This window comes from Pteronotus mesoamericanus, unplaced genomic scaffold (genome assembly GCF_021234165.1).
Source record: "Pteronotus mesoamericanus isolate MK-2021 breed Mesoamerican mustached bat unplaced genomic scaffold, CSHL_Meso_final contig_105, whole genome shotgun sequence".
Classification (NCBI taxonomy): domain Eukaryota; kingdom Metazoa; phylum Chordata; class Mammalia; order Chiroptera; family Mormoopidae; genus Pteronotus; species Pteronotus mesoamericanus.
In genome coordinates, this window is record NW_026555006.1 from 17034710 (window position 1) to 17062466 (window position 27757).

General features: G+C 40.8%; 1 protein-coding gene across 3 annotated transcripts in view; it reads right to left on the minus strand.

The window, feature by feature from the left end:
• The window catches only part of WLS (Wnt ligand secretion mediator), a 143965-nt gene extending 116494 nt beyond the window's left edge, over positions 1–27471 (minus strand). For all 3 annotated transcript variants that reach the window (XM_054574545.1, XM_054574534.1, XM_054574525.1), the window contains exon 1: positions 27127–27471. In XM_054574545.1, coding sequence (XP_054430520.1) covers positions 27127–27232 — 106 coding nt within the window. In that variant the 5' untranslated portion in view covers positions 27233–27471. The remainder of the gene's footprint in view (positions 1–27126) is intronic.
• Between the last annotated feature and the right edge of the window lie 286 nt (positions 27472–27757).

Genomic DNA, 27757 nt, shown 5'->3' on the forward strand with positions numbered 1-27757 from the left:
GCCTGTTTCAGTTCAAGAACACCCAAGTGACAATGGAACCCAAAGGCAGCTCCCCAGCCCACCCCTAAGCTGGATACACTGCTTGTGTCTACGCAGCAGACCAATGTGATATTCATTGAGTGAGGCAGCTGTTCTGCGTGAAGGACTTGGGGTGCAGATGACATGGAATCACCGTAGCCCTTGGTTCAGTTTTGTGCTCTACACTTGGTTTTTCAATGAAGCTTACTGGTTGTTTTTTACAACAAAATTTGAAGCTCTAGTTTTCTAGAACTTTTACATACTTGAGCTGTATTAAAAACTTGTTAATTTACTTCCCAGGGACCTGGTTCTACTTTTAGTCATTTTGGAAAACAAACCTGCAAGGTACTAAACAAGCCTAATTTTGGGAACTCAGTTTAAATTTTAAAAGATCTGTTCTGCCCTGGCTGGTGGCTCGGAGGACTGAGCACCAGCTTGTGAACCGAAAGGTAGCCAGTTTGATTTCCATTCAGGGCACGTGCCTGGGTTGCAGGCTGGGTTCCCTTGTTGTGGGCATGTGAGAGGCAACTGATTGATGTTTCTCTCACACATAGATATTTCTCTCGCTCTCTTTCTCCCTCCCCCCCCCTCTAAAAAATCAATAAATATAAATAAAATCTTTTTTTTTTTTTTTAAATATCTGTTCCTTCACCTTGGGCAGGGGTGGTCTCATTCTCAGGAGAGCCATTTTACTCAATTCCTCAGAGCACTGCTGATTCCTCCTGTTTCCCTTCTTACAATAAAACCTACTCAATGTGATGTGGGATTTTGGTTTTGAATCCTATATAGAGTAACTCCAAGACATAAAAAATTTAACTTCAATATCTAAGTTGTCCTTTCTCTGAGAAATAGCCCAAGGATACCTTAGTCAGCCTATTGTTTGAGGGGACTCAGAAATAGGCCTTGCTTTCTCCTCAGTGAAATGGGACCATAACATTTTTCACAATTATTTTTACAAATTATTATAAAATATTTATAGCCAAGGTATTAACAAGGGTCTTCCCTACTCCTTCCTCTCCTCCCTACAGATAGAGAAAATGGTTTTGCTTGTTTTGTTGCATGCCCTCACCTGCCCCGCAATGGGGGTTCAACTATTGCTGCATGGATTCTTTAGGTTTTCAGGATACACAATCAAGAGAAAGGGGACAGGTAGAAGAGGTGGACTTGGCTAGAAGAGGTCAGTTATGTCTTTAATAAGGGCAACATAAGAAAATAAGATAAGTGCAAAAACTTCATATAAACCTTTGGCAGGATTTATTTAATTAGCATATGACAATGGGAAGAAAGAAAGGATTGACAAAGGGACCTTAGGATTATGGGGTTAGACCATACGAGGTTAGAGCTACAGTTACACTAGATCATCATCTTATTTCAAAGTTTTATTCAAAGCCTGGGCTCCTTGCAATCAGAGAGCTACACTTGCCAATTCCATCTTAGTACTCCTGGCTGTCCTGCCCTGATCCCTCTATCCCAGGGTTTCGCAATCTCAGCACTACGGACACTTTGGGCGGGTTTACTGTTGTTGGGGCTGCCTCATGCATTGTAGGATATTTAGCAGCAGCCCTGGCTTTTACCCACTAGTTGCTAATAGCTTCTTCCCCCACTCCCCCAGCAAGATACGAAAACCAAAAATGTCTCAAGATAATGATAAATATCATCTGGGGGACAAAATTTTTCCTAGTTGGGAACCCCTATGTTTTCCTAACTCGAACTTAGAAGACAAATCTCTACCCCACTAAGACATTCTGTGGCACTCCCTTCTCAGAGTTTGCAACTACAAGGATTCTAAGTCCTCAACAATCCATAACCACCGCAGTTATCTACATACTGGACTGGCTCCATCAGGTTGTTATCTACGAATTATAAATGATTATAACAGGTACCATTTTTTGGTATTTGTTATGTACCAGGCATTGGGCTAGGGGATTTAACTGGATTGATATCCATTCTTATACAACAGAGAGGGGTACATAATATATCTACACATAGAGATGAATAAAATGAGACTCTGAAAATGTAAAAAACTCACCCAAAGTCAACAAGTAGTTGAACTGAGGTTTGAACCTAAATGTATTTGAGCTCAGAATCTCTCCTTGCCTTAGGCTACACTTTCTCTTACTGAGAAAAATGCAGATACACAGAAAATGAATTTGGCATAAGCTATATGAGTTAAAATGTTGAGGCAGTGCATAGATTGTTTTAGAACTCGGTGCTCTCTGAATAAACTGACCACCAGCAATAACAAGTTGATTTCTGAATTATGAGCATTCTACTGAAAACAGGAAAATGGTGGTTTCCTCTATGTAGAAACAACAAGCCCCTAGCCAGTTGCCATGGTAGCGGAGGTACACTTAATCTTGACTGGGAATACAATCACCAGAGAGGGACAGCAAGTGTGGAAAAGAGTCTAAACCAGATAAGGGGTGTTTTTCAACTGGAAAAGAGAAAGTCAAGAGAGAGAAGTGACAGTCATCTTCAATTATTTGAAAGGCCACCATCTAACTGAAGGGAAGCACATGATGTAAATTATTCCAAAAGGAAAATCCAGGATTCCTGAGTGGAAATTACAATGTGGTAATGGAAGCCAGTTTTCTACTGAGTGATAAGAAAGAACATTTAACCATCATAGTGTTTCAACCAGACTGAAAATTTAAACAAGCTGTCTAAACAGCCACTCATCACTAGGACAGAAAGGTGACAGCAGGATGGCCGTGTCTGTTGCAAGACCCCACGGTGGGCAAGGCTGCGCTCGATGAATTCACAGGCCCCTTATAAAACAAGGATCTGTTTCTCTACAGAACTGGAGAATTGTGAGATTCCTGCTGAAAACAAATGGAGGGCGGGGGAATCAGGGATCTCTACTGGTCAGAGAGAAAACAGCAGTAGCGGCTCCTCACCATAATAGAAGTCGTAAACTCCAGTCTTGCCTGGGAAGAAAATATCATTTACATGAGACCAGACATTAGAGGGAAAAAACCTTATGGGGAATTTTCTCTTTCTGTTCTGAATAGATGACTAAGGAATAGAGCAATAGAGGTGAAAAAATTTTTTTAAAAAAACCCCAAGAATTAAGCAGCTCTTTTTTCTGTCTTCAAACCCTGAGACACTGTGATGCTTATTTCTTGCACTTTACAGCCACCTCTCACTACTCCGACTTCAAAACTCCATTTAATTCTTAAAAGAAAATAGACAAACATGCAGCTAGGGAATAGCTAAAGTAATAGTTGATCAGCTATCTCCTAAACACTAATACTATCTTTGACTTCACTACCTTTCATTTATCCTCAACCAACAATAATTATAAAACATCTCATCACTGGATTCAAGGAATGGAGAGAGGACAAGGCTATCCACGAACTTTCCTCCTAGAAAACCAACCACAGTGTAAACTTGCAGGATCTGTCTTGGAAAACAAAATTGTTACTAAGGCAACCCCTTCTAGCACTACAACCTCCCTTGTAAAGCATAACAGGTTTTCAAAAAAAGGGGGTGGGTGGGGAATCTACTCTCATTCACCTTTCTTCATTAAATATGAATAATACTTATATTTCCCTATCTCTTCATCTCCAGGGCACTCGAAACACTTACAGTCTCATTATTTTACACAGCACCCTTTAAGTGGATACCCAAGATTATTATCCTCCTTTGATTTCTAAGAAGGCAACTATAGAAAGATTAAACAAGTTGTCCAAGGTTGTTCAGTAAATTGAGACGTTTGAAGTTTTACATTCATTGCTTATTTTAGGCATGTGGTACTACAAAGTGACTGAATCCTATGAACACCTTAGTCTTTTTTTTTTTTTTTTTTTTTTTTTTAAATCTTGACTCCATTTCTCACGCACACATGAAATTTTCATCATCTAAGCACAAATCTACCACTTTGTAGATCTTGGGCAAGGGTTTCCTACCAAACTAGCACCTTGTCTGCAGGAAGCCTGGTACCTCACCTAACTTGGTTTTCCAATCAGAATCAACCCACTCCTTTATCAAGTGAAGTTGGTTGATTCTGCCTGGCCATGCCTGGGAAATTTTTAACCCCTCGATTAGCTATTAACAATTGGTTTAACTCAGACGAGACAGAGGACAAAATAATAGTGGTTGGAAAAAATGCCTCCGCCATTCTCATCACAATAGGAAGCATGATTAACGAAGTTCCCTTTGTGTCCTAGCTCCATTCTGACAACCCGAGAAAGAGCTTTCCACCCCTCTTTTCTGATGGCTGAGTCTTTTCCTACTTGTCTCATCACCCACACAATCTGTTCATCGCCAGAGAGACAATCCAGCCAGTCTGTGGAGAGTTCCTAAAACATTTATGGTGTGAAAGCAGACAGGATGAACAGGACCTCATCTTGACAAAGGGTGATGGGACACTCAGCAAAAGTGTTCACAAAGGGAAATACAGACAGAAGACTCTGGGCTGAATGGAGATTGCCCACAATGTCTAACACAGTGCCCGTCTTTACTGGTATTTGTAAACCTTGCAGTCAATTTATAGCCACCTCCAGTTTTGTCCCCCAAACTCCAATGCTTTTAAAACAGAGAGTTTTTTAAAGAAAATGCCATTTACCAGGTAAGGCCAAATCACTGTTTTAAGGAAACTTCAGTCTCTCAAGACCTTTAAATATGAAAACAGCAAGTGGGACAAAGATTTGAGTTCCAACTCAAACACCATGAAGGTTGAGATAAAGCATATAAAACACTTAGCACGCTGCTTGGCACATTAAATTCTCAATTAATCTTATCTAATATTTTATTAGATGCTGCTCTGCATTACTAAGATATTCTTATACATGTCCTACCTGTCTACTTAGCTGAAACAGCGTTACATTTGTCTTTGGTGCATTACAAAAGGTAAGTGCCTTTTGTAAACATATTTTTGCCTACAGATCTATGGTGTGTGATAGAAGAGATACTAAGTGAACCTAGTCTCATAGCTGGTGCATGCTAGATGCTGAGATCTCAATGTGTTAGTTTCAGATCTGGTGCTTTCTTTTCATAACACCACAGCTGAGCAGGTTACATGTTTTATGTATATTCCTCTTTATATTCCCCAGAATTTAGCAAAGTACTAAGACATGCCACCTAATGAACATCTAAACAAATTTCTAAGCTGTAAGTGACCTAACAACCCTGAGGATTTACCTTAGTGCCTTTAACAAAAAGAAATCGGTAGAAAATGCTAACATATTTGGCTTTGAGAAAGACATGCCGTTGTTTTTATTTGCCAAGAAGAAAAAGCAGTACCATCTCCACTTAGCAAATAATAAAGGTAAGAAGAAGCAAGGGGAATTGAATGACAAGCACATGGGGGCAGAACCAGATATCCTGCTCATGGCTTTTTCTCTTACGTTCATTTTTCTATTAAGCTCAATGCCTTGAATGAGGTGAATCTTGTCTTGGATTATGCACATCAAATTGTGCTTCAAATGATCACCCTAAACTTTAAAGGCCCAGGTCAAACTCACTAATTCTTGAAAAAAAAAAGATCTTTTTACCTGATCTAAAAAAGGCTCAGAACAATTAGTCGTCTTCATCCAACTTTGACCTTAACAACAAACTGTCTCATTTTATCGACCTTATCTCTCCCATCATAATTTAAGTTTCTCAAAGGCAAGATCCATGTGTGCCCTCCTTCTGTAGCCCTTGACTAACCCAGCTTAGGAATGGTAGTAATGTGTGCTGGCTCATTCCTCGTTCTGCCTCACAGACTCCTGGATGTCCCAAAGAAACCTCGAGCCATTGCAACATCTACTTAAGTTTCCCAACAATCCCCAGAAATACTGCTCTGCTTAGGCAGTCATTAAAGCTTCTCCTGTGCCTTCAAGAACTTCATTTTAGATGCTGGGACATCCTGTTGTCTTCCATTTCACAAAGAAATCCAGCTCAGCAGGAGGACATGTTGCAACAAACTTCATTTCAAAGCCAGCAGCCTGCCCTAGTTCTAGGAATTGTCACTAATGATCTTCACCAGCCATTTGGTGCTCCAACAGTGGTACAACACACACACACACACACACACACACACACACACAATTTCAATTGCTGCTCTAGTTAGAAGAGCTATTCCTAACAGAGCAGTAGCAGTTATGGTTCCATAGCTGATTTTATATTTTAATTGTTACAGAAGACCTATTCCATCAACCCTGAACAAACTCTCCAAATACACCTTCTGCAATGTATTCGCGGTCTCCATCAATCTATCTTTAAACCAAAGACATAGCAGTAAGTACATCAGTCAGAGATTTCTGGGCTGCAAGAGAAAGAAAACCGCTCAAAGTTGCTTGAGCAAAAATTAATCAATCGTTTAGTAAGGTGAAGCTGAAAAATGTCCAGCGACAGAGCAGTCTTTAGATAGATTTTGAGAGATCAAATTATGTCAAAAGATCTCAGTTCTCTACAGTCACTGAATGCTACCTTATGTTTTATTAGCTTCATTATCAGGCTTCCTTGGAAGGCTTCCAGCAGTTCCAGGCTCATATTATCAGGGTTTAAGTTCGGTAAGAAAAATAGAGGATGCCTCCCTTCCTGGTAGCCTCCACACAAACCTCAGAATTTACTGATTAGACTAACATGTCTACTTTGGCTTGGTCACATGCCCATCACTGGAGTCAGAGGTGAGAATTCTTTTAAATCACATGGACTCAGAGGGGGCAGGAGAAATGCCACAAAGGAAACTCAGGATCTTTCTATCAATAGAATCTGGCTGGACCCTCCTCCCCAATAAGTCTTCCCCCTCTTTCCCTAATCTCTAAGTGTACTATAGGGATGATCAACTTTGAAAACAGCATACTAAAGGAAGGAAACAACCAGGCAAGTCACAAACGAATATAAATAGACAGTAATCTTATGAAAATAGGTTCACACTTGCCCTGCCTGGTGTGGCTCAGCTGGTTGGAGCATCGTCCTGTAACCTAAGCAAGAGGTCGCAGGTTCAGTTCCAGTCAGGGCACATACCTACATTGCCAATTCAATCCCTGGTCTGGGCCTATACGGGCACATCTGGGAGGCAGCCAATCGATGCTTTTTTCTCTCTCTCTTCCTCTCTCTCTAAAAAAAGCAATGAAAAATGTCCTTGGATGAGGATTTAAAAACAATTGTTTTTTAATGAGTTCACCCTCACTAGTAAAGAAATGTAAATTGTAAGAAACGGAGCCCTGACTGGTCTGGCTCAGAGGTTTGGGCATTGTCCCGCAAAACAAAAGGTCACCGGTTTGATTTCCAGACAGGGCACATGCCTGCGCTGTAGACCAGGTCCCCAGCTGGGGGCGTTGAAAGACTGATCAATATTTATTTCCCTCTCTTTCTCCCTCCATTACCTTCTGTCTAAAAATAGATAAATAAAAAAGAAAGAAAGAAAAGAATGTTCTTGGCACATTAACAAAAATTATACAATTAAATGTAATGCCTTGCACTGACCAAGATGCAGAGAGATGAACACTTCCTGACTTGAATAATGGGGGTATTTGGTGGTTATCACTGATCTGATGGGAAAGTTTGCAATTATGATCAAAATCTTTAAAAATGAGCATGACTTTTGGCCTAATATAAATTAACAGAGGTGAAATTGTTAAGGAAGTAATTAAGGGTATGAATGAGAATTTAACTACAAACGAGGTTTTCCCAGAATGGCTATCATGTAGCCCCCAAACTAGAAATATCATCAGTGTTCAAAAACAGGAGGTGGGATGCACCATAATTAAATTACCCATTCTATGCGCTATCATACCAACACCAAAAATGACCTTTCAATGCATATTTGTTGTCATGACTTAGATAAGAGAGAAAAGCACACCACAGAAGAGTTAATATTGTACATGACCATACCACAGCATCATTCACTAGCTAATACTAGAAAATCAGTTTCACTTGCCTCTTCTACGCTCTCACTGGCTCCTTCCTTCAGATTTACCATAGGGTTTTAGAGACCCAGATTCTGCCCAGGGAAAGATCAAAACATCTTGCTGCCCCAGCAGGCTAAAATGAGTTATTCCTTCAAAGACATATTCTTTACATATTTAACAACGGTTAATGGGAACAGCTGAAGTGTTACATGGGGAAGGTGAAGAACATGGACCACAGATGGCATTTCATTGTCCTAGAAGATAGCTCAAAAAGTAATGTTTGTTAATATGCAGTGACTTCTATAGCAAATAATTCTATATATTAAAAAAACACACACACACTAAGGACTTCCAGCCAAGATGGAGGGGTAGATAGATACACTTTGTCTCCTCACACAACCAAAAGGACAACAATAAATTTAAAAACAAAATGTAACCATAACTGCCAGAAAATTGAACTGTACGGAAGTCTGACAACCAAGGAGTTAAAGAAGAAACATCTATCCAGACTGGTAGGAGGAGCAAAGATGGGCAGCCGGAGCAGAGGCGCTATGAGGGAAGGCGGAGGCTGGGGGACCGAATGGTCCCACATTTGTGTGCGGATAAACCGTGAGGAACAGCTGGGGAGTGAGACAGATCACACAATCCAGGGTTCCAATGAGGGAAAAGAAAGCCTCAAAACCTCGGGAGGTAAAAACCTACGGGGGTTGTGGCAGGAAGAGAAACTCTCAGTCTCACAGGAGAGTCCACTGGAGAGACCCATGGGGTCCTAGAACCTACACAAACCCACCCACCCAGGAATGAGCACTAGAAGGGCTCAAATTGCTTGTGGGTAGCAGGGGAAGTAAGTGACTGAACACAGCTGAGAGCCGAGCTTGTTCTCTCTTGGACCCCTCCCCCACAGACAGCATCACAACTCAGCAACCTGGGTTGCCCCGCCCTGGCAAATACCCGAAGCTCTGCCCCTTCCAATGTAACAGGAGCACAGAGACAAAGAAATACGGTCCAAATGAAAGAACAGATCAAATCTCCAAAAACAGAGCTAAGTGATGAAAAGATAGCCAAACTATAAGATGCCCAGTTCAAAACACTGGTAATCTGGATGCTCACTGAATTGGTTGAGTATGGTCACAAATTGGAGGAAAAAGCAAAGGCTATACAAAGTGAAACAAAGAAAAATATACAGGGAACCATCAGTAAAGGGAAGGAAACCAGGATTCAAGTCAACCATTGGGAGTAGAAGGAAGACATAAACACTCAACCAGAACAGAATGAAGAAACAAGAACTCAAAAAAATGAGGAGAGGCTTAGGAACCTCTGGGACAGCTTTAAACGATCCAACATCTGAATCATAGGGGTTCCAGAAGGAGAAGTGGAAGAGCAAGACATTGAAAACTTATTTGAAAAAATAATGAAGGAGAACTTCCCCAATCTGGTGAAGGAAACAGACTTCCAGGAGATCTAGGAAGCTTAGAGAGTCCCAAAGAAGCTGGACCCAAGGAAGCACACACCAAGACACATCATAATTACATTACCCAAGATTAAAGATAAAGAGAGAATCTTAAAAGCAGCGAGAGAAACAGAGACAGTTACTTACAAGGTAGTTCCTGTAGACTCTCAACTGATTTCTGAAAAGAAACTTTGCAGGCACGAAGGGGCTGGCAAGAAGTATTCAAAGTCATGAAAGGCAAGGACCTACATCCAAGATGACTCTATCCAGCAAAGCTACCATTTAGAATGCAAGGGCAGATAAGGTGCCTCCCAGATAATGTAAAGCTAAAGGAGTTCATCATCATCAAGTCCTTATTATATGAGATGTTAAAGGGACTTATCTAAGAAAAGGAAGAACAAATGCTATGAACAGTAAAATGAGAACAAACTCACAGCTATCAACAACTGAACCTAAAATAAAAAACAAAAACAAACTAAGCAAACAACTAAAACAGGAACAGAATTATAGAAATGGAGATCAGAGGGGAGAGGAAGGGGGGAAATGGGGGAAAAGGTACACAGAATGAGAAGCATAAATAGTAGGTACAAAATAGACAGGGGGAGGTTAAGAATAGTATAGGAAATGGAGAAGCCAAAGAACTTATATAATAACCCATGGACATGAACTAAGGGAGGGAGGGAATGCTGAGGGGAGGGAGGTGCAGGGTGGAGGGGAATAAAGGGGAGAAAAAAATGGGACAACTGTAATAGCATAATCAATAAAATATATATTTAAAAAAACTAAGCCTTTTCTCTTGTTCTTCATCCTGTCATCATACAGCAATTAATCTTCAACTCCCCAGAGCGATTCCCTCCACAAACAAATCAATTATCTCCTCAAACAAAACTAACCACAAACACAGCTATTCTCCATTTCGGTTTTCATAACTTTAAAATGTGAATAGCCCTAGTGATCCAGCCTCTCTTAGAGTGTTGTTGGTAATGTTAAATGAGATGATTTATATGAAAGTGATTTGGAGCAGGGTAAAAGCGCTACAGAAGTGTGAGGAATCAGAGTATGAATCCATCATCTAGATTTAACATACACTCAACAAATCATCTGAGAGCCTTTGACTCTTCCATAACCTTCAAGTTCTTTTCCTAGCGTCATTTCTGCAAAACCAGACATTGGTCTGTAAAGTTTCCCTGCAACAAGAGGACAGGCCCTCTCTACTTTCAAATTGGCCAGAGTGCTTATGGTGTTTCCAGCTATTGAACCACAGGTAATCAAATAAGGGGAGGACGAAAAATATTCCAAAGAGCAGGTAGACATGCCTGGCACAGACTAGAGCCTGAAATGGAAAAGGGCAGCAGCATGAATAAGCAGAGGGGTTAATGGTTTTCATATTATCTCATTCAAGCCACAGTGCTTAAAATCCTAAAAGATGTAAACTTCTGAGAGCGAGAATTCTTTTAGAATTAGCACACATATTTTACAGCACTTCAATTATCTTCTGAAAGGAAATCACTGCTTTAAAAAAAAGTTGTTTCTTGGTAGGGTTGTGCCTCTATACTACGGACTTACATTCTGTTTCTTCTACAGTCTCTCATTTTAAAGAATGGTAAAGTTTAAGTAAAACATGGATGGGTCAATAGTACGTACATTTAAGTTCCTAAATGCCCTTTTTAAACCCCCACCCCAATTACATCCTTTCCTTGAGGATATTTACAATCCTCTATGACACATGCTCTGTACCTTCTTGGTTCAAGGAAAACACACCTACAGCATTTCAAATTAACTACTGACCCTTACTCTCACACTATAAACAAACCCTTTTTCAAAATCTCAATTGCATTGTGTCCACATTGATTAAAGCTTGAAGCCTGGTGACCTCATGTGGTGTTAACTTCTCCCATGCACCAACAGCATTCTGCCTTTCTACTCAATTACCCCCTTTGGTGCCAGAGGATCGCTACCCAATGAACATACACAATGGATTTCTGCTTCATTACACTAACCAACAGCAGGATAGAAATAAGCAGAAGAGGAATAAACAAGCTAATTTATCATGAGGACAGAGCAAGCTTTCACCAGTCTCGCCATGGAAAACTTCAGCGGTTAACGGGAATATCAATAGTCTGGGGGTAATATTTATGATCCTACAGATTATAGACAGAGCCACAACAGAACCTCAGTAATTAAAGAATTTTGCAGATTAGCAGGTGTGAACAACATGCACACAAAAACCATGCCTTAAAACTCTGGGGTCCTACATAAAACCCACTGAATAATCATTTTGGGAAGCACAGCCCAGAGCTTTGGATAATATGGACTGACACCCTGGTAATTTGCCCCAAGTGTTCAACCTAACTGTGGGGCCCCTCTTATTCATCTTTGACAAGGTGTTCAGGAGAGCCTTGGCCTCTTTGTGAGAAGAATCTGGATGCCCCCCTCCCCCTTCATTAGGCATGGCAAGGGCACAGCGGCTGATTGAATTAACAACTTTGGAGGGCTTCAGTCCCAGTTCCCAGACATTAGCACCATCATCCAGAACAAATTAAAAGTCTCACAGCAATTAAGCAGATTTTGAAAATGAATTTCCCATGGTTCAATGGTTCAACAAGCAACTTGATTTAAGTAACAGAGAAGAGTTTAGAAGGAAGAGAGGAGGAACTGACTGTTGAATTTCCAAAATAAATACACAATGGCAGAGGCATAAACAATAAACTTCTGAGCCTCTGCTAACTAGGTTTTTACATTTCTTTTATATAAAGCTGGAACTATTCAGTCGCAGAAGGTAAAAGAATAAAAAACTAACACAGGATTGTTGTATTAAAATGATGGATTTCAGGAGGATTGTTTTCTTTTTTTTAATTCCTTTAACATCCTTGTATTCTTGTTCAAAAACAAATAAAAATTGGAATGGAACAAAAATACATGTTTCTAGTTACTAGATTTTAAATTCACACAAGCAATCTAAACCTCATTCTACAACCATCTACAACTCCCTGACCCAGTATGGCCAGATTCAGAGCAGGAACAAAAACTTCTATGCCAGCCTCCCCAAGGACTCCAATGATTTAACTCGAGGAACTCATTCGTGGGTTCAAAGAATAAGACTAGCCCTGGCTGGTGTGGCTCAGTTGGTTGGAGCATCGTCCTGGTCCAATCCCCAGTCTACGCACATGCAGGAGGCAACCAGTCAACGTTTCTCTCACCTTGATACTTCTTTCTCTCCCTTCCTCTTTCTCTAAATGCAATGAAAGAAAGGAAAAAAAAGACCAAAATAAAATAGTTCCTAGCCTATTCTAAGTGTTTACTATTTGCCAGGCACTATACACTTAGCTAATCTTTTCATATAAAATATCACTTAATCTTTGCAGCATTACTACTACCATTTTACCCATTTGAGAGTGGAGGAAACTCAGGCTCTGAGAGTATTTGGTCAAGGCCACACAGCCAGCAAGTGGTAGTGCCAAGATTTGTATCCAGTCCTTCTGACCCTAAAGTTCTTGTTAGATGTAGAATAACAAACTCCCATTTCCAGTGGAGTTTTACCTACACTTTAGAGCAGCGGATGGATCCATACCAGAAAAAAAAAAGAAGTCATTATTTTAGAGGGAGGGAAGGAGGGCCTGACGATATGTTGACCCAGCTGAGGAGGAATTCTTGTCATCTTTCTTTCAAGTGCGTATTTTCTCTCCAACACCACCACCTCCCCCTCTCCTCACTCTGTGCCAGTTCTGTTCCACCCCCCCAACCCCTCAACACTCCCACCTCTAACTGGAAGGTCTGGCTAAGAGAAGCCCAAGTCCGGCTTCTGTGTGACTGTCTCCTGGGCTCTTTCTTTTTTCTCTTTCACCTTGTATCTGGTTCTTAAATCTCTATCCCACATCTCCACGTGGCTCCACTAGCAAGCCCCAGGTCCAAGTTTACCTGCAGATACACATTCTGCACACTGTGTTTCAGTACTGTTTAGAAACCTGGAAGAATGTTTGAGCGAATTCATTCCCACCCTCCAGATGCATAAGCTGAACACAACGGAGCATGGAGGTGAGTGGTCATTTGAACGCATTACGCTTTCTTGTCAAGGGCAGTTATAAAAGCTGGCATCATAAACACAAGATCACTGATCTCCATGAAGAACTGTTGATACCTCTACAAAATTCTTAGAAGGGAAACTTTGAAAGATGAATTTTCTTTTTTAAAAAATGTATAGAGAATTAAGCAAATGATGTGGTCTCTAAAGATCCCCTAAAAAACAGCCCACATGAAGGGAGAAGAAAACACACTTATTTCCCAAAGACAATAAATCACAAAATTTCCATCATCTGTCAACATTCTCATTTGAATATCCACATCTGGAAATACACAGTCTATGTTCCCTTCCTCCCAGCCAGTATGGATAACAAGTCACTGTCAATTCTCTGCCTTTCTGGCTAAGTAAAGACCAAGTTCTAGATCAGACACAATAGTAATCAGCATCACAGTAGGCCTCGGAAATGAAACACTCCTTTAGTTGTCAGGACACTTCTTGGTTCTAATCTTATTCTCTTAGTGTGATTTCTGTGGGCCTTAGTTTCAACAATACAATAGGAAAAGGTTCCTCTAGCTCCAAAAATTATACATTTTTATAAATCTAAGCATGAAAACCATAGAGGTAACACAATCTTTTAAGTTCAAGTGGTTCAATAAGAAATCTCCATTTAAATTATAAAAGAATAACCAGGAATACAATATCACAAATCTTAAAGACAGACCTTAAACTTGAAGCATTTCAGCTACCTCTGCAATAGGTCTCAAGTGCAAGGCATTTATCCAATACTTGCCTTCAACAAGTATTACCTGGCACCTACACTGCACCACCTCATGGTAACCACTGGAGACAAAGCTGAGCAAATTAGACCAGTCTTGCTCTTATGCAGTGCACAGTTTCATAGGGACTATATTTTCATTTTTATTTTTTGTTTATCATTTCTTACAATAGAGCACTATAATTTTAGCTAGTATTTTAGTAGTAGTTAATATTTTATGAGAAAAAGATTATTTTTTGCTCATAATCTTGACTTTGAAAAGTCTTTGTTATATATATTATTATCTACAAGCAAAAAAATCTCCCCATGGATGATGACTTCAATTTTATAATGTAAAACAGAAGAATAACTGGGATTCACTCTGCAGTGTGCACACATGGGATACAGTTCTTACATGAACTGAGTTATATGCATTTAAAACTTTTGTTACTTGGGTTTATCTATGTTATAAAGAGCCATGAATACTGATCCAGCAATCTGACAGGCAAAATTTAAGATTCAAATTAAACTTTGGTGAAAACTATCACTAACCAGATCAAAAAGTAAGTTAATCACTCTCATTCACCAAATGTATAAATGATATGTTTTTTAAACTGTCACCAAGCATGGACTGTGCGTAATAGAAGGCTATCAAACAGGGTTGATGAGTTTCTAATTTTATGTAATCAACAAAGGGGCAGAAATAATCTGCCACAGGCCTAACGAAATATAGGATCATTAAATAAAAAAGAAAGCCTAAACTTTAAAAAGCTAATTAGTGATAAATTCTAATTCAGGAAAATAGCTCATATATCATTGATCTAACACGCATGTTCAGGTAACTTACACCGTCTCACTTAAACCCAACAGCGTCCCTCTGAAGGAGAAACCTTTAGATGAGGAAACTGAGCTTCAAAGTATGTAAGTGGTAATCCAGGTTACAAAGCAAGTGTGAGAGCAAACCAATCACACCCATCGATCACCATAAAACCACCTGTTAGAAAACTATCAGTTAGAAATCCAATTGCTTTGAATGGAAGGATCAGTAAGCTTCTCGCTGAACAGAAACATCACGGAAAACCTTCAGCCAGGACCATGTTGTTTTATAGAATGACCATTTCCTACGAATCCTATGAGAAGTCCACGTCATCAAGGGCAACTTTCAAAATTGCTGTAGTGGTCCTGCTAGGCCAGGAGTGTTATTCCATTCCCGCCCCCCGCCCCCCATCTGAGGACATTTTTTTAATTGCTTTTAGAGACAAAGGAAGAAAAAGAGAAAGAGAGAGAGAGAGGAGAGAAACATTGATGTGAAAGAGAAACATAGATTGCCTGTCTTCCCCCAGGCGCCTCGCTCCAACTGAGCCACACCGGCCAAGTCTGGAGTGTTATTCTAAAGTGAGTCACCTAGAGAGTTAATGGGCAAAGCTGGTATCAATACCCAACCCAAGACCTAACCCAGAAATATAATGATCTCAAATACATATTAATGTTGCTTTTGTTTAAATCCCAAACATACTGCTCATCCTTCTCCCAAAGTATTTTTTCGTTCATTTTTTTAACAGTTGTGTTGCATAGGGGAGGAGGGTAATGCGAGAATTCTTCTGATGTTGGTTAAAAAAAAAAAAGGGAACAAATGTTAATTGAAAGGTGAACTTAGTTTAAAAATCTTGGGCATCTACAAATTATCCTATTTCTTTCGCTTTCATCAACTGTTATCCACAAATACCATGTTCTATTAGAACAAAACTCTGTTCTGTTTAGGCATGTTCAAAGAATGGTGCTAGGGATCTAATGCCAGCTCTCTCATGGACCTGAAAATTCTGTAAAGTTCAGAGGAAAGGTAAAACTAAAAGGATGCTTAAGGTCCAGAGTTGCCTGTCACAGCCAAGCCCCGCATCAACTCCATTCCATTTCACCCCCAAATTATGAAAAAGCTGATCATTTCTAAGTAGAGGTGTGTTCTATAAGTGATAGCATGCTGGAACTAAAGTTAGAGCCTGTTTCACACAAGTCAGAACTAGCTCAACAGAAGAGAGAAAAGAAAGGAATGTGGGGATGCATTCTTTCTACATTTGAGGTATTCTGTTCTCGGGCAAGTCACAATTCAACTGAGAGCAGACATAATATATAAGGACCAGGAGTAAAAGGAAGAGGGCCTCTAAAAGTCCTGCTTGCCTTAACAGAGGGCTAGATTTAGTAAACATGAAACCCAGCTTTTTGGTTGTGATCACCTGAAGACAAGGACGTTAAACAGACTCTTAAAGTCAGAATTTATTAGGACTAAATCAGAGGATGCAGAAAAGCAGAGTGCTTTGTGACTCTGCTTCATTTCAACAAAAAGAAAGGTGGAGGAGGAAGAATTTACAGTGTAATATTTGCATCTCTGGAATCACAAAAACATGCCTGTCAGTTACAGTGGCATGGAGACCCTCAACATTTTCAGTCCTATTTTCGCAATTCAAATTTTCTGTTTGCAATTACCTTCAGAGCAAAGAAATGATAGAGAGGAAGGTTGAGGAATTTTGTTGTTTCTTTTGTAAAACAGACCAAAACATACATGACTTGTCACTTCCCCGAAACTCACTATAACTTCAGAATTATGCTTGCCACAAACATCCTCTGACAGCACATAAGTCAGTCACAGAATTTTACTCAAAGAAGCCTCTGACTGATGAAGTCTTAAAACTAACCACGAGGATGGGTCTTTGGTTGGATTGGTAAGTACCACAAGTTGTGGGATTTTTCTTTTTAAGTTTTAAATTGACAACATTTTCTCATGCAACAGGAAGGGAATGTACCACGCCCTCAGCAAGCAAGGAAGGAATTTAGTTTTGTTTTTTAATTCTGTAGTATCCTTTACACAGCTTAACACTGTGTATAATTATATTGTTCCATAAGAGATTAGCTAAGAATACTAAGTAAACAAAAGCAAGAAGGTAAAGACATTAAAATCATTACTATTTTATTTTCAAGTAACAGAAAAGTTAATAGAAATACAAGAACTACAAATGGGGAATTTTCTTGAGTTCAGACAGGAATCAAATAATATTCATGCTGATACTCAAAAAGAGATATATGTTTGGAGTGCTGACCAGCATTAGAACATGAATTCAAGCCTCGGTTCTGCCTCTAATTCTGTAAACTGAGTCCCTTCCTTTTCCAGAGACTCTGATTCCTCCTGAAAGGAGGTAGGACAAGATGGTCGGTCTCCAAGGCCTTTTCATTTTTTATACTTGAATAGCAACAAGCTCCACAGGTTCCATTCAGGCCAAACAACACCAAAGAGTATGGATATACTCACCCAAAAAGCTACATTCATGACAAGTGGTAAGACCACTTTAGAGTGTAATCAATTATCATATCAGCCTATAATGTAGTGATGCTGCCAGTGGGCCAACTATGCTGTGAAATGACCTGCCCATATCACAGAGGCCCCAGACTCCTGGGCGTTCTTCCTTCTCTTCCTTTGTCCTCATGTTACCTACCACATTCCTCCATCTCTCCACTGCCAGAGTTTCTGTGGCAAATTGTCTCAATTGTTGTAGACTTAGAAATGGCATAACCAAGCTCTATTATAATTGTGTATAATGGGCACTGGCTGGTGGGGCTGAGTTGGTTGGGTGCCATCTTGCAAAGGGAGAGATCCCCAGTTCGATTCCTGGTCAGGGTACATGCCTAGGTTGCAGGTCGATGTTTCCCTCCCCGTCCTTGCCCCTCCCCTCCCCCACTCAGAAGAAAGGAAGGAAGGAAGGAAAGAAAAGAAAGAAAAGAAAGAAAGAAAGAAAGAAAGAAAGAAAGAAAGAAAGAAAGAAAGAAAGAAAGAAAGAAAGAAAGAAAGAAAGAAAGAAAGAAAGAAAGAAAGAAAGAAAGAAAGAAAGAAAGAAAGAAAGAAAGAAAGAAAGAAAGAAAGAAAGAAAGAAAAGAAAGAAAGAAAGAAAGATTCGAAAGTAACAGATAGACCTTGAGTAAAGACATGAGGGATTCTCTTAGGGGCAAAATGTGCGTGCTAAGGAGAATGATTTAGACTTGTGTTCTTACTAGTTTTCTGCAATAATATCTACTATTTGGGGAATGCTTATTATGAGACACCTGGCTATAGCATGGAAATTAATGTTAGGAAGCAGAATGGAATGACCTATTTTGTACTTACAAACCCAAACTGGGTAATGCTTTGGGTCAATCCCATTTCTTCATCCTCCAAAGATTCATGAATCTGGAGGTGTTTGACAAAGTGGTGACTCAAGGAAGAAAAAGAACAGAAAATAAACAGCATCATCATGGAATTTCCTCCATATCTAAGAACAGAGAGGGACCAAGAAAGAAAAGTAGTAACAGAGATGGCTATGGAATTCATCAGAGAGTTTCAGAAAGCAGTCCTCTGGAAATCACGTCTCTGGTGGGCCTGGTTCAATGAGATACCCCACCCGGCGCCATGTCCTCAAGATCCTTGCAACAATCATCCATGACATAAGAGGGCTCTGTCCCACATCATAGTTAAGGGTGGCAGTCAAGGAGCTTTTGTGACTATTTGAGATCACTGAGACAAGTCATTTGCAGAGTTCAAGCCAAGTTTCTGCCCACTGCATGAATCTGCCTTGAGACCAGGAGCTCTCTCTTTGGGAGGGGCTCAGCCAGGACTAAGGCAGCAGTGAACTGGCCCCCAACCAACTCTCATGAGCTAAGTCTCATCAATCTGGGGCTTTAAAAAAAACTGAGCAATTCGCTTACAGACCCATTACCTTCTTTCTAAAGAAAAATCATAATGCCTCGCCAAAACAAATGTAATAATTTGGCCTCCTCTTTCAATTACCTCTGTTTTCTTGGAAACATGTTTTGTGGATAAAGCCTCTGAGCTAACCCAGGGAATTAACCAGAAGTTTAAGAGAGCCTTATAGTTCCTGTGTTCCAACAAAGAAAGAGCACTTCTTTATCAGGGAATATTAAAAGAATGGAATAGGAAAGACGAAGAGAAAGGAGAAGATTGTACTTGAAGGCCAGGATTTAAACAGGCACAGCAGATTGGCAGGGCAGGGGGATGGGGGGATGATACTGGAAGTAGGTTTTGGAAATCCAGGTACAAGCTGAGTCCCAGAGATACAGTCTCATATGTTTACAAAGTCCTTAGTTTTCCTTTCCTGAGTCCATATTCTACTCCCATCTCTTTTCTCCACACCCATGCTCCCCTCTCTTGTATTCAACAACTATATTCAGGGCCTATTTTGTATGCCAAGTCCAGGGAGCATTCAGAGGTCAGTAATTCTGACACATTTTCAAGTACAAATCTCCATCACTCTTTGCTGTGTGCAATAATTTCTTTTTACAGGTACCTGGGGCACCCATAAAAAGGTTCAGCCCTCCAACACTGGTCAACATTTACAATGGCTAGTGTAAGAGGTTAATATATATTGAAATTGGGATCAATTGTTTAGGAATTAACTAGGTCCATGATTAGTACCCAGGCAGTGATGAGAGTATGTGGTTTGGTAAAAGGGCTGAAGCAGAAAAAAGGGGAAACAGCTTTCATCTGCTATGGAATGTGCATGGAATTAGTTTCATGACACTCCACCCCTTTGTTCCCCATGGAAACTGAACAGACAATAGGAGGAGAATGGTATTAGACTTAAGACCTATGGCTTAGGATTCAATCAATGAACGTGGGCTGCAGTGCTAGCCATCTTATTTACTATATCTGTAACCTCTGAAAAGTTCCTCCAATGAGCCTCAAGATCCATCTGAAAACAGGGGAAAGTGTCTGCTTCTCTAGGTTGTTATGATTATTAAATAAATCAATATACATAAAATGCTTTCCATAGTCATTGAGTAAATCCTCAAATAGCAGCAAATCATAATAAGCCAAATCTTTCACTACTGGTTGGATGATAATCTGATTATTGATTTTGTTCCTCTACAAGACTTTATTAGAGGTGTGGGGATGGGAGGAAGAGCAGTAAAAGTCTAAAGAACCTTAGTATTTTTATATTCTAAAACATGAGTTGCTCTTTTTTCTGTTATTTAGCAATCCTTTGAGAACATGAATGCCTCAAGCTCCTCTTCTCCACTCTGATCTCCAACCCTATCTAGGTACTTTCTCTGGGAACTGTCCCTCTCTGCCTCATTTGTCTATTAGACCATTACAACAGCTCAGAGAAGACACAAGACCTAAAATGGAATAGACATGATCATTTCATATCTTGATGCTCCCTATCTGCCATCATCTCTCAAGAGTCTCTGGCACAACTGAGGACAACAAATCTTCCAATTGAAAAAGTCTTATCATTATTTTTTCCAAAGAACAAAATGTATCTATTCATGGTGTCAGGATGGAAGCCTCTAGTTTGAAATGCCCTCATTGTTATGCATGGATGTGAATATAAACAAAAATTATCCTTTGGGGAACAGAATTCTCAGTTTTCAGTAGGAGACTCTTTTTTCAATTGCTCTACCATCACTGCCAATTCACAACCTCTAAAATCCTCTCCAACCTCAGTTGACTCCTCTTCCTTTGAAGTCCAGGCTTACATAACTACATAAATAGGTTAAAACCACTAACTAGAGAAAACAAAATCGAGTAATCTTCCTTAAAGTAGCAGAACTCAAACACATTATGGTTAATGAACTTGGCTGCTCAGGCAGTGGATGATTCATACAATTATGGAGACTGGTTAGGACTTGTATGAAATTGGTTGGACTGGCACACGCAGACATATCAAAAGGTGTCCTCCCTTAGCCTCCGTAAGGATGCTGTTTTGCTACATACATCTGGACTCCATTTCATTTATCATAATATTTGATATCTTTTCCTTTTTACATGTTACCCAATGATTTAAAAATAAGAAAGTAATTGTTTTTCTATTGTTACTCACTATATCTTTCTGTATTCAAACCATTTTTATTCAGTCATTGAAGCCAAGATTTTGGGAGGTGGAGGCAAGATCACCTAATAGTTGAGAATTCTGTTTCTATTGTCAGATTGGAGTCCCAGCTTTGACCCTGACTAGTTAGGTAATCTTCTGCACTTTTTCTAGATGTTTCTGTACCTCAGTTTACTTACGTGCTAACTGGGTACAGCGGTACCAATTTGGCAAGGCATGAATAAAATTAGATAATATCTGACATAAAGTGCACATTTAACACATGTTAAACATTGTATTATTTTATTAATAAATTTATCTCAAGGTGAAATGTTAATATAATTATTTAATGGTATAATTAACAGGGCTTCTCATTTCACATGTTCTCAAATTCCCAGGAAATAAGTGAGAATTCTTGGTGCTAGAAACCTTATCTCAGGGAATCTTTTGCTGGTGAACTTTTGTTTAGAGGGGCTCTCTCCTACCTCTGGCTTCCTTAGGTTACTCAGATTTCAAGTCCCCTTTTTCCTAACTGCCAGTCAGTACTGCAGCCCTATTTTGGGCACATAGTAGGCTCTAATGAGTATTGTCCCTGACTGGTGTGACTCAGTGGGTTGGGCACTGGCCTGCAAACTGAAAGGTCACCAGTTCAATTCCCAGTCACAGCACATGCCTGGGTTGTGGGCAGGTCCCCAGTAGGGGGCGTGCAAGAGGCAACTGATCCATGTTTCTCTCACACATCGGTGTTTCTCTCCCTCTTTCTCTCTCCCTTAACCTCTCTCTAAAAATAAATAAATAAATAATAAAATCTTTAAAAAATATTTCTGCACCTTAGGCAGGTGACATACATAAGCTGTGAGCTAAGGACCTTCAAAAATTCTCAAATCCTTAATCTCCATAGAAATACTTTCATAAGGAATATAAGGTAAGAATCTTTCCTCAGTATATATGGGTTTAAAAAAAAAATTAAAGGCCAAGTTATTACAAGCTATCAACCACATAGGAAAGGCTTTGAGTCTAGAAATGTGTTCCAAGCAGGGGACCTGAAAACCTTACAAAGCTACTCTATTATCTCAAGGAAATATTTCTCACCTTTAATAGGGAAAAGGGAAGGTTCCAAGAGAAGGCTAGACAGGCTTTCCTGAACAATTAGATGAAAGCATGATTAGAAATTGCTAGCATGAGCATGATTTTGTTACAACAAAGTAGGTAGTTTAGTTTTTTTAAGTCAAATAATGTAATTTCAATTATAAAAAATTTTATAGAAAGTTTCGACATTGCATAGTACTCCTATAAACCACATTAGATACGTCAGCAATTAACAAAGAAAAAAATAACATGGTTTAGTCAGATACAAAAATTTTACAAAATAAAAAGGAGAATCAAATACAGAAAAATATGGGTTAACATGTACCAAAGGCAAATTAATTAGTTCTTTTCAAGATTCTGACCAGATACAGAAACACTGCAGGATTAAAAGTACTGCATTATTAACATGTGCTACAATATAATAAATACCACAACAAGCTTAAAACCTAACATATTGGGAAGAAAACTCTTATATAGTCTGCATAATTAATTGCATTTAAATTCTTAAAATATCGCAACTTCTAAATAAATGATAGTTATAGAACAAAACCTCACAGGAATAAACTTCAATCGAGACCACCAATAGTTCCCATTTAAACAGTAACAGCACAATGGTATAGGCTGTGTCATTGAGAGGCGGTAGATAAGTCCACGTAAAAATTGAGAAAACTGACACCTGTGTGTGTGCGTGTGTATACACATACATACAAATATACACACACACGATAGTCTCAGCATTCAGATGCTTACATAGCAAGCTTTTGAAAGAAAGAGGAATCCTTCCTAAAGAAACAATTATTGATATTTGTTGATACTCATCTGTAGTTAAGTTTGAAATATTCTCGTTTATGTGTACACTTAAAACAGTGCAGTAATTTTCTATTCATCCAGTCCTGGTCTTCATACTCTTCACAGTTTTAGAACAGGTGGGAACAGTGACCTGCTTTTTCAACCATAATATCCCCCAGACATGACTAATTTGAAGCTGAGCAAATTGCACATAATGGGCCAGGGATTCAAGTTCATGATTTTTAGTCGGCTGCACTCTTGTTTCAGGGCACATGGTTTCTTCCCCACCCCCTTCATCCCTGCAGCTGCCTCTTCATGAACTAAATGCACCAAATGTGAAATCAAAAGAAATTTTTTTTAAAAACTTTCTGCAGGCTTATTTTTCAGGAGGATAAAGATTAAGCTATATCTTTAAAAAAAATTTATTTTCCTTCTGGGGGTTCTTAAATTTTTAAATGAGTTCTAAATACTAAAGAAGATAGCCACCTAAGAAATCTTTTCAATACATAAGAAAAACAGATGCAAGATTTCATAATGGCTCAAAGTTTTCACAAAAGCATAGTATAATTCAGTGATTTTTTTAAATAACCTAAATTCTATCATATAGGATATTGCTTTCCAGGGCCTTTCTGCAAAATCCCATTAAAGATTTAGTAGTATACAGACACTGACACAAGAAAAACAAACAAAAAAAAATGAACACATACACACACACACAAACTTGGTTCTAAGAGGGTCACTGACGCAGGAAAGTGTTTAGGCTGGCTAATTAAAACTCGATCCTATTTGCTTTTTTTTCTTTTCTTTTCTTTTTGCTTTTTCATCTAATGTTTAAAATTTCCCCATCAATTCTGAAAGTCTGCAACCAAACACCAGTCTAAATTTCATATAAAACTAAGTACTGAAAAATTGATACAATTTTATAACTGAAAGAAAACAAACTCATTAACCTACCTGTGAGGAGACTGAAACCTATTGGTTAACTGATTTGCCTGGTCACTTTGTTATGCATGGTTTGTCATTGTTGTTTGGGGTGTTTGTTTTTGTTTTGTGTATATGTGTGTGTAGTACTTCTACCCTTAAAGTCAGGAGCTTTGCCATTCAGACCCTCCCCTTCTAGGCTGCCATGTTTCCTTTCACCTGGGACAAGAGTGATCAAAAAGGAACATATATTATGGTCAATTCAACTCTAAAATTTCACTTTCTCTCTTGGCCTCTACAGATGTATTAGAAAGGCACTTCCCACCCAGGACACCTGGCTTCTAACATATCAGTGGGACTGAGGAGTTCTCCCCAGGAGGAGGAAGATTCTGAACTTTACCTCAACTTTCCAGCCTGCAAACTGCTCCTTCATCTACTGATTCCACTTGCCCACTTTGTTGAAGGTCTATTCTTTGCTCAGTTTCATCTGCTTTCCAATTTAGAGAACTATCACTTACCTTTTGTTGACATTTATTTCCCATGTTTGGGTCTTGTAGATACCCAAGTTCCAAGATTTCTTTAACAGAAAAAAAAAAAAAAAAAAAAGGAAAGAAAGAAAAGAAAAAGAAAAATTCTCTAAATCAGCAATTTTCAACCTTTTTCACCTCATGGCACACGTAAACTAATTACTAAAATTCTGCGGCACACCAAAAATATATTCTTTGCCAATTTGACAAAAATAATAGGTATGATTTTGATTCGTTCACACTGGATGGCTGTTGTGTTGGCTGTTGTCAGTGCCCCTCACTAAATAGGCAGGTACTACATTTTAAAAATTCTTGCGGCGCACCAGTGTGCTGCGGCACATCAATTGAAAATCACTGCTCTAAATGGACAAGATAAAAGGCTAGGTCACTGTTCAAAGTGTTTAACATGGACTGGATCTGATCTTTTCAGTCTCCCAGCCAGAACTGGGTACATAGGTGTTGACAACTGGTAAAGGAGGGGAGCTAAACAGTAAATTTACACAATAATTTCCCCCAAGAAGTGTTATATCCATAGATATTTTCTTTTTCAAGGGAAGTTGGAAATAAAGCAGTTTATTTGTTGTAGAGAATTTAATTAGAGTTAGAACCTATCACTAACTTTTTGAGACTGTTACCAAGTATGGTCACTAACCGTTCTCTGGGAGAAACAATTCTTGGCACCACCAAGTCCAGAAAAACCCCTCTTTGAACATACCAATGTTCCGATCCTACTGCAACTTTAATGTCCAGCGGGCACTCCTCAGTGTCCTTGAACCATCTCCCCATTACTAAGATTCCAGAAATTATACTAATTCCAGAAGTGCCTTAAGAAACATGGAATAGCAGAGGATGGGTTCTTCAAGGCTAAGAGATCAGCTTTAGGGGGAAAAAAAACAAAAAAAAAAAAAGCAAACCACACACACAACATATACCAACCAATACCAGGGAACTATGTGTAATGGTTCGCTGCCTGTAGAAAAACCTCAAAGAGGATGAAGGTCAGGCAGGGATAATAGGCCAATTTAATCCTGAAAGCACAAGGTGCAAGAAATTTTAATTATGGTCTGCCACTGAAATCACACAAGATCCAATGGCATCTAACTGCAACTGCTCATCAAGAGAGACAAGAGGTGTAATTGTAACTGCTGCATAATCACTGTGAGGGCACAGGGAAGGCTGCCATCCGCTCCAGCAGAGAATGTATTAAGAGCCTCGAAAAATCCAATACAAGGAAACATGGAGATTGCACGTAGCTAAAGAGGAGCTCATAACAGCAAAGCCCAAGGGGAGTGCGTGTGTCTGCGTGTCTGTTTGGAGGGGGGTTAAAGGGGGAGGGTTCCAGGAATAAAAACGTTTAGCTGTTTGGCCCAAATTGAGAGTGTGAGCTTGGAAAACTCTGAACCCCCTTTCTGTGATGTGGATTCCTACACTGAGAAAGGCACGATCTCTTCTAGAAATTTCTCTCCTCGGTGAAGCTTCACCCACTCTCCTTTGTTTAAACAATTAGCTTGGATGTCCCAGTGATTTACAGAACCAGGCTCCCTTTAGTTTGTTCCCATCAACCCCAAGTCTGGAGACAAAACGCCACGCACACGATCCGAGGTGCCCAAGCCCTCCTCCCTAGGACGACTACGACACCCGCGGCGCTGACTCTTGCAAAGGGAAGTGTGTAAAAAGCCCCTCCGTGGACTTCCACTTCGCAAAGTTTCAGAAATCCGCGAAGTAAGGGAGAAAAACCTCCCAATCCGCACCGGCTGCAAAGTTGGCGCTGAAGTTTGTACCGGGATGTCCTAAAGCCCGGGGGGACGCCAGTGTGCGGAGAGGTGGGAGAATGGATGAAGATGAAGAGACAGCCGGGGGCGGGGGATAAGAGCTTTTTGAGTGGAAAGTCCACGAGACCATCTTCTTCATCCGGAAGCCTCTTTGGCTCTGAGAGGTCCAAGCCGTGCGCGCCAGGGGAGAGGTATTCGAGGGCGGACACCTTCGCCTGAGGCCCGGGGAGCTGTCACCTGCGCGGGACTCCGGCGGGGGCGGAGGAGCTTTCCAAGACGCCAGGAAGGATCTGGGGCTACAGACTCACCCGCTCTCGGGGCTCTGAGAAGTGGGGGAGGGCAGATTCGAAAGGGGGCACGAGGCCAAAAGCAACACCTTTCGGAAACGCTGTTCCCCTCCGACCTCTCCAACTTCCCGCAGCTCCAACCAAGGACTTTCTCCCATCGTACCCACCCCATCCCGCCTCCCTGCCCACCACTCGGACCTTCCGACTGCAGAGGCGCGGAGTGGAATAGGGCAGCGGCGAGGAAACGGAGGACTCGAAGGTCGGGACCCAAAATACAAACTCTCACCCCTTGGCTGAGACGGCCAAATGCGTTTACACAGGCAAGGAGCACTGCCCTGCAACAGAGCTCCGGGTTTGCGCTGGGCGCAGTTCCCCGACTCTTCTGTTGTTCCTAATAAAGTCGATTACGTTGCCCTCCGGAGCTGAATGGGAGGGAACGGAGAGAAAAAGGGGGGAACGCGGGAAAAGCAGGGGGGGCGGGGGGGCTGCAGCAATCAACTTTGTAACGCAGCGCTTCCTCGCGCGATCCGTCGCCATGCTTAAGATTCCCACCCCCGCCACCCCCTTCCTTCCTTTCAAGTGGGTACTGAAACTAGGCCAAAACTTTTTCCCCTCCTTTTCTCTTAGCCACTAGACTGGATTGTGCCCCACGGAGCCCCATGGAGCTCTGCTTTCTTAAGCACAATAGCCGGACTAATTAGATCATAGAAGCAAGACAGTGATACTGTAACAAGTAGCCCGAGAGGCAAAGAGGGAAGGGGCCGGAAAAGAGAGAAAGGGGAAAAGTTTGCAGCTCTCACACTTACCAATCAAGCCTCCCACCAGAAAGGCGATGATTTGGAACACGAGCAGAATTCCACCAACAATGCATAGCTTCTTGGTGCTCATGTTTTCTATAATTGCCCCAGCCATTTTTGCGCCCCCCTTTTTCTTTTCTTTTGGAAATAAATGTTTTAGGGTGTGCTTTTTGTTCGCTCTCCTCTCACGCTCCCTCCTCCCTCGCCTCCTGTCTGGGCGCTGCAAAACTTCAGGGGTGCGGGAGCGCGGCGAGGATGGGACCGGGACGGTAGGCGCCCGCACGGATTCCCCCGGCGCAGCCGGCTCGGGCTCCCCCAATGCCCGGAGCTGTGATTGTGGCCGCTCCGCCGCCTGTGGACGCTTAAAGGAGCAGGGAAGCGGATCACATGACGCCGCCTCCCTCCCTTTCTTCCTCCCTCCCTCTCGCGCTTCCTCCCTCCCTCCCTACCTCCCTCTCTTCCTCACCCCCTTGCCCGCCAGTGCGGGCGGGGCTCGGAGCTCAAGCCGGTGCTGGCGTCCCGCTCCCAAGTCTGGCAGGCGGCTTGTCCCGCCAGGGGCTGGTGTCGTTTGGGGGCTGATGATGTTGTTAAGTGGGCTCTCTCTACTCCGCCTCTCACGCGTTTCCTTTTCTGGTGCGAG